At 37.1% G+C, this 11765-nt stretch overlaps 1 protein-coding gene, 1 long non-coding RNA gene and 1 pseudogene across 3 annotated transcripts; 1 reads left to right on the forward strand and 2 right to left on the reverse strand.

Annotated features, from left to right (window-relative positions):
• Positions 1 to 6576: 6576 nt before the first annotated feature.
• On the reverse strand, positions 6577 to 9991 carry LOC114315488 (putative pentatricopeptide repeat-containing protein At5g52630; annotated as a pseudogene). Its single transcript, XR_014361178.1, has 4 exons — positions 8297 to 9991; positions 7884 to 8038; positions 7351 to 7447; positions 6577 to 7267 (listed from the first exon to the last, which is right to left on the reverse strand). The product of XR_014361178.1 is annotated as a putative pentatricopeptide repeat-containing protein At5g52630 (transcript).
• Positions 6584 to 7471, reverse strand: LOC145814670 (uncharacterized). The gene is made up of 3 exons (XM_082911651.1): positions 7287 to 7471; positions 6824 to 7097; positions 6584 to 6706 (listed from the first exon to the last, which is right to left on the reverse strand). The coding sequence occupies exons 1-3, from the start codon at positions 7469 to 7471 to the stop codon at positions 6584 to 6586; spliced, it is 582 nt and encodes a 193-aa protein (XP_082767777.1).
• LOC145820143 (uncharacterized) lies at positions 7544 to 9308 on the forward strand. Its single transcript, XR_014361179.1, has 2 exons — positions 7544 to 8043; positions 8305 to 9308. It is a non-coding gene; the product is annotated as an uncharacterized LOC145820143 (long non-coding RNA).
• Positions 9992 to 11765: the final 1774 nt, after the last annotated feature.

The raw sequence follows: 11765 nt of genomic DNA on the forward strand, positions 1-11765 counted from the left end.
AGCTTATGCTATAAGTAAATTGAGTAGGTACACTAATAACCCTGGAGAAGACCATTGGAAAGCGATCATTCGGGTTCTTAGATAACTAAGATTTACTCGTGATCATGGTTTGAACTTTACGCGATATCCAGCAGTACTCGAAGGTTATTGTGATGCCAATTGGATATCGGATACTAAAGATTCAAAATCCACTAGTGGATATGTCTTTACTCTAGGAGGCGCTGCTGTTTCTTGGAAATCCACGAAACAAACTTGCATCGCACGATCCACAATGGAATCCGAGTTCATTGCTTTAGACAAAGCAGGTGAAGAAGCAGAATGACTTCGTCACTTCTTAGAAGACATTCCAATGTGGCCAAAACCTGTGCCAGCTATTTGCATTCATTGTGATAGTCAATCTGCAATAGGCAGGGCACAGAATCATATGTATAATGGTAAGTCACGACATATTCGTCGTCGACATAATACCGTAAGGCAATTGTTGTCAAACGGAATAATCTCAATAGATTATATAAAATCTAAAGAGAATATTGCGGATCCGTTAACAAAAGGTTTGACAAAAGAGCTAGTGTATAGTTCATCGAAGGGGATGGGATTTAAGCCTATTACATAAGAGTCGTCATAATGGTAACCCTACTTATATGACTAGAGATCCCAAGAACTAAGTTCAAAGGGACAACTAAGTTATGTATGGCTCGCCAGAAATCACCAAGGGATTAAAATTCCTACCCATTCCTATGGTGAGAGTGATATCTGCAACATATGTTGTCTGCAGGAGTATAAGGATAAGCTTTGCTTTTAATGATTACTTATATCTTGATTAAGACATAAAATCAAGATGAGTATAAGAAGATACTCACAATAAGAATCACCTATATGAGTGTTGAACTGGGGCCGGTTCTATGAGAATGAAGAGGCTAAATTCTCTAGAAACACTTATGAAAACCAGGGGCGTTCAAGGCCAAAATGAACACAACAGTGAGAACCACGATGTGTTAGAAGATATTTTTGTGTGAAATCTATTGTCTTGGCTTACACAAACGACTGAACAATTCAAGGCATCGCGTCCATTGGTTAGCCAGTAAGTCCGATAGGTTATCACTAGGGAAAGTTCAAAGCCGAAAACTACCTATCCTGATGCAAGATATTTTCGACTTATACTCTTTCGTTAAAGTCTGCATATTGTTGCATTTCCGTTATCATCAAATTCCATTCATGTGGGGGATTGTTGGAAATGGTTATAAAATTCTGGATAAAACCAGAATTTTTTCCTAAGTTCGGTCTATTTTTTAGGTGAGCCCCGAGTGTCGATTTACTCGGGTCAAAGTGGTAACGCGTTCTATGCCGCGTTGTGATTCACGTGGTATATTTGGTTGATCAAAACCATTACCGAGTGAATGGGAAATTGAAGCCAAAGTGTGCTCCATGGAAATGGAGTTTTGGTGGAAATTCCTTAAGGTTGTAAATTGGCTTGTCCCACATTGATTTGGTGGGAAGTTTTGAAAGGGTTTATAAGGCTTAGGGTGAGATACTTGGGGTGTGCCCCAAGGGGTACCCAAGTGTTTTAGAGGGAGAGGTTATGGGCAAAATGGGCTAGACCCATTGGACCCAAAAATCACCACACGCGCGCGCGCGCCGCCGCCGTCCGTCCGGCCGGTCGGGCGGGCTGGGCTTGGGCGCGGGTGCGTGGTGTGTGGTTGGGTTGGGCTTCTAATCTTTTTGGGCCAAAAACATTTGAATTTAATTTTATTTTTTATTAAAATAAAATCCAGAATTCAAATTAAATTGGTTTGGATTTTTTGTTCATCCAAACAGGGCCCTTCCCGTTTTCAAACAGAAATAAACTGTTTTGGAATTAGTGCACACCCAAACAGGGCCCTTCCCGTAATTGTTATCTGTTTGAATTGTTGAATCTGTTTGAAATTCAAAACCCAACAGGTATCATACCTATTCAATTCAAAACCAAGAGCCACATACCTGTTCAATTCAAATCCAAGAGCCACCTTCACATCTATAAATAGGACCACCCTCATTTGATGTTTTCTATTCAGGAATTTTCGTACTCCATACTCTGCAAATTATATTCTTCATCTTGCTGCATTTTATTTCCGAAAGAAAGAGTGTAAACACTTAGTGTGTTCGTAAGACAAACAATTAGTAGTGCTGCTATTGTTTGTGGTAGATCATTTCATCCTGGGAGATAGACGTCCAAATTCTGAAAGCACCGTGGAGAGGACGAATCTGTCTTAAGGACACAGTAAGTTATTCAAATAAATTAACCAAGTAAGTTGTTTAATTTTATTCTGTTTTTATTTGTTTATTTAATCAGATTTTAATTTTGTTTTTGTAACAAAATAAAATCTGTAGTTTTATTTATTTATTTTTATTTCGAGTTTGATTTTTGTAATCAAACAAATTCTCTCCTTTTATCTATTTCTTTTATTCTTGTTGTTGTTTTGTACACAACAGAATTTAATCTTTTAAATACAGTGAAGATTGTCCAACAGGTATCATACATGTTGGGTTTTGAATTCAAACAGATTTGAATCAATTCAAACAGATAGTAAAACGGGAAGTGCCCTGTTTGGGTGTGCATTAATTCCAAAACAGTTTATTTCTGTTTGAAACCGGGAAGGGCCCTGTTTGGATGAACAAAAAATCCAAATCAATTTAATTTGAATTATTGATTTTATTTTAATAAAAAATAAAATTAAATTCAAATGTTTTTTGCCCAAAAAGATTAGAAACCCAACCACACACCACGCACCCAAGCCCAGCCCAGCCCGCCCGACCGGACGGACGGCGGCGGCGGCGGCGCGCGCGTGGTGATTTTTGGGTCCAATGGGTCTAGCCCATTTTGCCCATAACCTCTCCCTCTAAAACACTTGGGTACCCCTTGGGGCACACCCCAAGTATCTCACCCTAAGCCTTATAAACCCTTTCAAAACCTCCCACCAAATCAATGTGGGACAAGCCAATTTACAACCTTAAGGAATTTCCACCAAAACTCCATTTCCATGGAGCACACTTTGGCTTCAATTTCCCATTCACTCGGTAATGGTTTTGAGCAACCAAATATACCACGTGAATCACAACGCGGCATAGAACGCGTTACCACTTTGACCCGAGTAAATCGACACTCGGGGCCCACCTAAAAAATAGACCAAACTTGAGGAAAAATTAACCATTTCCAACAATCCCCCACATGAATGGAATTTGATGACAACGGAAATGCAACAATATGCAGACTTAACGAAAGAGTATAAGTCGAAAATATCTTGCATCAGGATAGGTAGTTTTCGGCCTTGAACCTTCCCTAGTGATAACCTATCGGACTTCCTGGCTAACCAATGGACGCGATGCCTTGAATTGTTCAGCCGTTTGTGTAAGCCAAGACAATAGATTTCACACAAAATATCTTCTAACACATCGTGGTTCTCACTGTTGTGTTCATTTTGGCCTTGAACGCACCTGGTTTTCATAAGTGTTTTTAGAGAATTTAGCCTTTTCATTCTCATAGAACCGGCCCCAGTTCAACACTCATATAGGTGATTCTTATTGTGAGTATCTTCTTATACTCATCTTGATTTTATGTCTTAATCAAGATATAAGTAATCATTAAAAGCAAAGCTTATCCTTATACCCCTGCAGACAACATATGTTGCAGATATCACTCTCACCATAGGAATGGGTAGGAATTTTAATCCCTTGGTGATTTCTGGCGAGCCATACATAACTTAGTTGTCCCTTTGAACTTAGTTCTTGGGATCTCCAGTCATATAAGTAGGGTTACCATTATGACGACTCTTTATGTAATAGGCTTTAATCCCATCCCCTTCGATGAACTATACACTAGCTCTTTTGTCAAACCTTTTGTTAACGGATCCGCAATATTCTCTTTAGATTTTATATAATCTATTGAAGCAGAATGGCTTCGTCACTTCTTAGAAGACATTTCAATGTGGCCAAAACCTGTGCCAGCTATTTGCATTCATTGTGATAGTCAATCTGCAATAGGCAGGGCACAGAATCACATGTATAACGGTAAGTCACGACATATTCGTCGTCGACATAATACCGTAAGGCAATTGTTGTCAAACGGAATAATCTCAATAGATTATATAAAATCTAAAGAGAATATTACAGATCCGTTAACAAAAGGTTTGACAAAAGAGCTAGTGTATAGTTCATCAAAGGGGATGGGATTAAAGCCTATTACATAAGAGTCGTCATAATGGTAACCCTACTTATATGACTGGAGATCCCAAGAACTAAGTTCAAAGGGACAACTAAGTTATGTATGGCTCGCCAGAAATCACCAAGGGATTAATATTCCTACCCATTCCTATGGTGAGAGTGATATCTGCAACATATGTTGTCTGCAGGGGTATAAGGATAAGCTTTGCTTTTAATGATTACTTATATCTTGATTAAGACATAAAATCAAGATGAGTATAAGGAGATACTCACAATAAGAATCACCTATATGAGTGTTGAACTGGGGCCGGTTCTATGAGAATGAAAAGGCTAAATTCTCTAGAAACACTTATGAAAACCAGGCGCGTTCAAGGCCAAAATGAACACAACAGTGAGAACCACGATGTGTTAGAAGATATTTTGTGTGAAATCTATTGTCTTGGCTTACACAAACGGCTGAACAATTCAAGGCATCGCGTCCATTGGTTAGCCAGTAAGTCCGATAGGTTATCACTAGGGAAGGTTCAAAGCCGAAAACTAACTATCCTGATGCAAGATATTTTCGACTTATACTCTTTCGTTAAAGTCTGCATTTTGTTGCATTTCCGTTGTCATCAAATTCCATTTATGTGGGGGATTGTTGGAAATGGTTATAAAATTCTGGATAAAACCAGAATTTTTTCCTAAGTTCGGTCTATTTTTTAGGTGGGCCCCGAGTGTCGATTTACTCGGGTCAAAGTGGTAACGCGTTCTATGCCGCGTTGTGATTCACGTGGTATATTTGGTTGCTCAAAACCATTACCGAGTGAATGGGAAATTGAAGCCAAAGTGTGCTCCATGGAAATGGAGTTTTGGTGGAAATTCCTTAAGGTTGTAAATTGGCTTGTCCCACATTGATTTGGTGGGAAGTTTTGAAAGGGTTTATAAGGCTTAGGGTGAGATACTTGGGGTGTGCCCCAAGGGGTACCCAAGTGTTTTAGAGGGAGAGGTTATGGGCAAAATGGGCTAGACCCATTGGACCCAAAAATCACCACACGCGCGCGCGCCGCCGCCGCCGTCCGTCCGGTCGGGCGGGCTGGGCCTGGGCGCGGGTGCGTGGTTGGGTTGGGCTTCTAATCTTTTTGGGCCAAAAACATTTGAATTTTATTTTATTTTTTATTAAAATAAAATCAATAATTCAAATTAAATTGGTTTGGATTTTTTGTTCATCCAAACAGGGCCCTTCCCGTTTTCAAACAAAATTAAACTGTTTTGGATTTATTGCTCATCCAAACAGAGCCCTTCCCGTTTTCAAACAGAATTAAACTATTTTGGATTTATTGCTCATCCAAACAGAGCCCTTCCCGTTTCTATCTGTTTGAATAAACAGATTCAAATCTGTTTAAATTTGAATCTAATAGGTTTCATACCTGTTCAATTCAAATCCAAAAGCCACCTTTACATCTATAAATAGACTAGCCTCCCATTTGGATTTCATTCCAATTTTCGTACTCCATACTCTGCAAATTATATTCTTCATCTTGCTGCATTTTTATTTCCGAAAGAAAGAGTGTAAACACTTAGTGTGTTCGTAAGGCAAACAATTTGTAGTGCTGCTATTGTTTGTGGTAAGATCATTTCATCCTGGGAGATAGACGTCCAAATTCTAAAAGCACCGTGGAGAGGACGAATCTGTCTTAAGGACACAGTGTTAAACACTGGACTTGATCAGAAAAATTATTCATATAAATTAACCAAGTAAGTTGTTTAATTTAATTCTGGTTTTATTTGTTTATTTAATCAGATTTTAATTTTGTTTTTGTAACAAAATAAAATCTGTGTTTTTTATTTATTTATTTTTATTTCGAGTTTGATTTTTGTAATCAAACAAATTCTCTCCTTTTCTTTATTTCTTTAAATTCTATTTGTTGTTGTGTACACAATAGAATTAAATCTTTTAAATACAGTGAAGATTGTCCAACACGTCCTTCTTAGTTGCTTAATCTCAATATGGCCCTAATGTTTTCCAGGTCAGAAAGAGTCATATACTTCAGAAATTAAGAAGTGCATAATTAATTAAATCTGCGTATAAAGAATATAAGGAGGACATAAATCTATTCTTGTGCGTGCTTCAGTGATTCTATGGTGTACAGATGTGGAAAATTTTGACAGGCAGAACTCAGATTCCATATTAACTAGCAGTTTAAGAAGAACACGATAACTAAAGTTAGACAATAGTACATGCACGCACCTGTACACACAAAAACACAAGCCTGCACAAAATAGCTCAGAAAAGAAATAAGTTGCTTGCTTGCCAATAAATTGGTATTGAATGTTAAACTAGAAAACTGAAAATGGATGTACTAAGGTCCATCGTAGTGGATTTCTTACCTTTTCTGATCCTTCTCTAAGAGATTTCAGAGACTTTGAGAGGATCTGAAGTGTAATGAAGAATTATAGACTTCAGATGATATACAGCTGAGAAGAAAACCTGGAGGCATGCAGCTCTATGCTCTGATTCCATCATCACCTGCTATCACCACCAAGATGAATAAAGAGGAATGGTAACAAGAAAAATGTGGAGACCCTAGATATTGAAAGTCAATACAACTTGAACCCAACAATTGTGACCTTTATTATAACATACTTCCTGCGACTGAATGAAACGTGGAAGAATTTCCCAAGCAAAGGGTTTCTTGCAAGAGTCTGGGATCTTTCGACAAGCACTGATGAGAACATTAGCCATGCATAGAACAAATGATGTAGATATCAATGCCTCATACGTGCAGTCCTCATTGCCCATTTTGGCAGACCAAACAACCTCATTTTTATCATGTGTTAATTGATGGATCACATAACTGAGTACTGAATCTCTCATTGCAACATCCCCAGCATTTAACATCACAGAGATCAGTTGAATTCTTGTGAAAAACAAAAGTGCTTATGCAAAGAGCAAATGAGATATTGACATGAACAACTGTCACAAGGCTTGTGTTCTTTGAGGTCAAGTCTCTGAATGATTCTGGAGCTTGTAGTTCAGTACATGCATCAGTGCTAGACAATCAATACACCCATGCTGAGCTTTGGAAAACTGAAAGGGAGAAACAAACTTGCAGACATCAGGCTTTAGCAACAGTATGAGGATCGGCAAATTTAGAAAAGCAAACTTGTTACCTTCATCTCCATCAAATGAAGGCCACAACAAGACGGTTTCTATAGTGTTCCTAATTTTGAGCACAACAGGATGTAAAAATGAATCCCTGCCTCTAGCCTGTATACGAGAAGAAACTATCATCATTTAGTTGTTGAATGTTATTCAAGTAATAGCATACAGGACACTTAAATCCCCAGAACAAATAGTAATAAGTCTTTTTTTTTTTTGATAAATAATTAGACTTTATTGAAAAAGCATCAAGATGATGCAAAGAACACAAGGAAACCAAAAAAGAGCAAACTAAAAACGCCTAACCAATAACCAAATTGAAGTCAGTCTTGCCAAAAGGCTTATATGCCAACAATATTTCCTTAACTTAATAAATAGAGACTGCACGAACATCTTTCTTTTTTGCATCTTCCATGCAGTTCCTATGTCAAAAATGGTGAATTCCATGAATTTGTTACATTTGAATCATCAATTGTTACGAGACACAAGTTTCCTTTTCTAATTTCCTAGTAAAACAATTTGGTCCTACTGAACGTATACTTACAATTTAATCACCAATAGTCACCACACGAGCATTTCCCATCCTCAAATCGATGAAACCGACTGTTATCCCTCACAATAATTACTCTTCCACTGCACTTTGACATAAATTTTATTGCAGTGTGACAATCTCCACACACACGCAAGTTCTTCATAACTCTAAGGTGGTGTTTGGGAACTTGGTTCCCAAATTTTTTTCTCATTTTTTCCACTAAAAGACAAAAGTTTTGCAAAACCAAAAAAAAACAAATACAAACAAAATATCACATCCAACCCCATAATCATTTCACTTTTTCTCTCACAAACATCACATCCAACCACAAAAAAACCCAACTATCTTCCCAAACACTAAAATTTTTTTATCTAATAATATCCTACAACTAAAATAACCTACATAAAAACTCACTTCCCAAACACCCTCTAAGTGTCCTTTCAGGTGGAAGAGCAATAAGCCCAAATGCAATGGCCAGTCTTTCACTGTGATACCTAATTGCCTGATTCTTCTCATCACTATCCACTTCTCCCAGCACAAAACTAGTATCTGCAACATAACCAGCTCTCTCCATTTCATCTCCCAATTCCTCCAACTTTCGATAAATTTCTCTAGATTTTGCATGGGACCTATCCCCGGCAGCAAACTTATGAACCCTATTTCCCCCCTCAATCCAACTCAAACCCGTTTCCTTTTTCACCCCTCGGTCCCTCAGCATTTTCCTGGCTTTGGCTGCCTCCTCATATCTTCCAGCAGCAGCATATGCATTAGACAGTAGCACGTGCATTCCCGAGCTCACAGGACCCAACTCAAAGACCCTATCAGCTGCATAAGCTGCTAATTCTGTGTCCCCGTGAATTCGACAACCAGTCAATAAAGCTCCCCATACAGATTCTGTTGGTTTTATGTGCATTTCATTGATAACTGAAACTGCAACCTGCAATTTTCCTGCACGCCCAAGCAGGTCCACCATGGAAGCATAATGCTGATCTGTCGGCTCAATCCCATACACCTTCATTAGCTGAAAGTAATGTTGTCCCTCTTCAACTAGTCCCGCATGGCTGCAGGCATAGAGCACACACAAGAAAGTGATGAAATTTGGTTTCATCCAAACACTTTCCATCTGTTTGAACAAATCAAACGTTTTGTTTGTGTGTGTATGCCGAGCACAGGCAATAAGCATTGCACGCCACATGCCTAGGTTCTTCACAGGTATCTCATCAAAAGCCTGATAAGCTCCTTCAATAACTCCACACTTGGAGGACATAGAAACGAGAGAACTACCCACAAAGCTCGATGAATCATAGCTCATTTTCAAGCACAAACCATGTATTTGCTTCCCCAATTCGAGAAGCCTAGAATTTCCACAAACCCATACGACACTCGAAAAAGTAAAATCATTAACATCCAAATCCTCCCACAATGCTTGCTTAAATAGAGTCAAGGCCTCCTCATCTTCACCCAATTGAGTATACCCATATATCATCCCACTCCAAGAAACAACATTTCTATCAGGCATTCCATCAAACGCTTTCCGGGCATCTCTAATATCCCCACATTTGGCATACATATCAACCACAGAACTCCCCACAAACACATCAACATCAAACCCAGTTTTGAGAGCAAAACAATGGAGTGAGCGCCCAATGTCACACCTCGAAAGAACAGCGCAAGCTTTGGTAGCGCTGGGGAATATACGGTCATCGGGGCGAACCCCAAGATGGAGCATTCGACGAAAGAAAACAATAGCAAGGCAAGGGAGTTCATTTTGGGCAAAAGAAGAGATGATTGAGCTCCAAGTAGTGGATGATTTAATTGGGGTCTCTTCAAAAATTTGGAGGGAATGGAGTGGTTGTTGGGACTTGGAATAGAAATTGATGAGGTGGTGGGAAATGAGTGGGGATTGATAGAAATCCTGATTTGATGATGTGGGCATGGAGTAGGATGCAAAATATTTTACCAACATATATGAGACCCACGTAATACATAAGTGCTATACTCATATAAAATATTTAAATAATTAGTAAAACATTTGGATCGGAGCATTTTTCAATTGTATTTGTGTGTGGAAATGTGGAAATAGGTTTACGGTTCGGGTGTGGAGCAGAGCGGAGAAGAATCCAGAGAAGAGGAGGCTCAGCAGGCAGGCGAGGGAAGAAGGAAGCGCAGGGAGGGAGTCCGAAGAACAGCAGCTGAAGTATTTGGTCGGAATTTGTATTTGTTGCTGCTGCTCACTTCGGCGAAAGCTTCGTCTTAATCAATCTATCTATCTATACTATTATAAAGTGAACAGGAGTCCTGAAGCTTTACTCTCCTCATGTCATGTGACATTATTTTTTATTTTTTTAAAAAAAGTTAAACAAAGAGATTCTATACTATTATAAAGTGAACAGGAGTCCTGAAGTTTTACTCTCCTCATGTCATGTGGCATTATTTTTTATTTTTTAAAAAAAAGTTAAACAAAGAGATGGGCAAGACTTGAACCCATGACCATGGGTTTAAGTACGAGGACCATGGGTTTAAATACGAGGACTCATACCACTTAAGCTAAGTACACATTACAATATTAATTTCATTATTATTTTTTTTTATTCCTACTTATTTAAATTGCACACACATCGTGTGTGCCACCCACTAGTACTATTATAAAGTGAACACATAATATGGTGTCCTGAAGCTTGCTTTACTCTCCTCATGCCATGTGGCAGTCTTTTTTATTTTTTTAAAAAAAAGTTAAACAAAGAGATGATGGGTTTAAATATGAGGACTCATACCACTTAAGCTAAGTACACATTATAATATTAATTTCATTATTATTTTCTTTTATTCCTCTTTATTTAATTTGCACACACATCGTGTGTGCCCAACCGCTAGTACTACTTAAAGTTGATTTGAGATATTTTAAAAAAACGTACTTTTTTATTTATTGGTTTATATGAGTTGGGTTTGGGTTGAGTTTGATGTGATAGAGGTAATGTGATTTAAATAAAATAATGTAACTTAAATAGGATAGTAATTTTTTGACTTTTTATATTATTTAGTTTATGTCAAACCAATCCTTAGTCTTGGTTTGGTAAACATATCTAAATAAGCACATAAGGACAAAAAAAAGTCATAAAATGACAAAACACTTGACTTTTGATACAAAATTACTAAATTGACACATATACAAATAAAAAGTCAAAAAAGAATTATTTTCAAGTGAAGGGCAATCTTGTCATTCCAATACAAAAAAGGTCAAAAAAACCAAACAAAAAAACCAAACGAATAAAAAAATCTCAGGCTAAAAAAGTCAAAAAAATCAAAAAATCAAATTTGCCAAACGACACCTTAATACAATTTAGGACCAATTACAATGCAACTAGGTTGGGCTTTGTGTCACTTCACACTTGATTTATTTAGTTGTGATGTATATTTTAAATTTTGATTTAAACAAACGACACCTTAATACAATTTAGGACCAATTACAATGCAACTAGGTTGGGCTTTGTGTCACTTCACACTTGATTTATTTAGTTGTGATGTGTATTTTAAATTTTGATTTAAACAAAGATAATTAAAGATATTTTCCTTGCAAACGACTCATTTTAAAGGTAAAATCGTTATATAATTTATTTTGTATTAGTTAATTTATATTTTGTTTGAAATGTAATGACCTTTTTTTTAATGAATAATATTAGAACTTTCTTGATTATAAAGTTACGTTTCATTTGGTTTTCAGGATCTATTTTAGAATTTTTTTAAAAAAATTAAAAACTAAATTAGAAAAAAAATTAAAAATATATCTTTTTTACATAATTTTATCTTTTGAAATGGTAGAAATAATTTTTTAGAATAAATTTTTTTTATATTTATTTTCATTAAATTAATTTCTATTTTTTCAAAAGTTAAACA

Source organism: Camellia sinensis, chromosome 2 (assembly GCF_055761805.1).
Source record: "Camellia sinensis isolate YWXY chromosome 2, ASM5576180v1, whole genome shotgun sequence".
NCBI lineage: Eukaryota > Viridiplantae > Streptophyta > Magnoliopsida > Ericales > Theaceae > Camellia > Camellia sinensis.

Coding starts and splice junctions, on each gene's coding strand:
- LOC145814670 (XM_082911651.1), bottom strand. CDS start 7,471: ATGATAGTTTCTTCTCGTATACAGGCTAGAGGCAGGGATTCATTTTTA. Junction 7,098..7,286: donor CTAAAGCCTGATGTCTGCAA/GTTTGTTTCTCC, acceptor GTTTTTCACAAG/AATTCAACTGATCTCTGTGA. Junction 6,707..6,823: donor GTTTCATTCAGTCGCAGGAA/GTATGTTATAAT, acceptor TGGTGATAGCAG/GTGATGATGGAATCAGAGCA.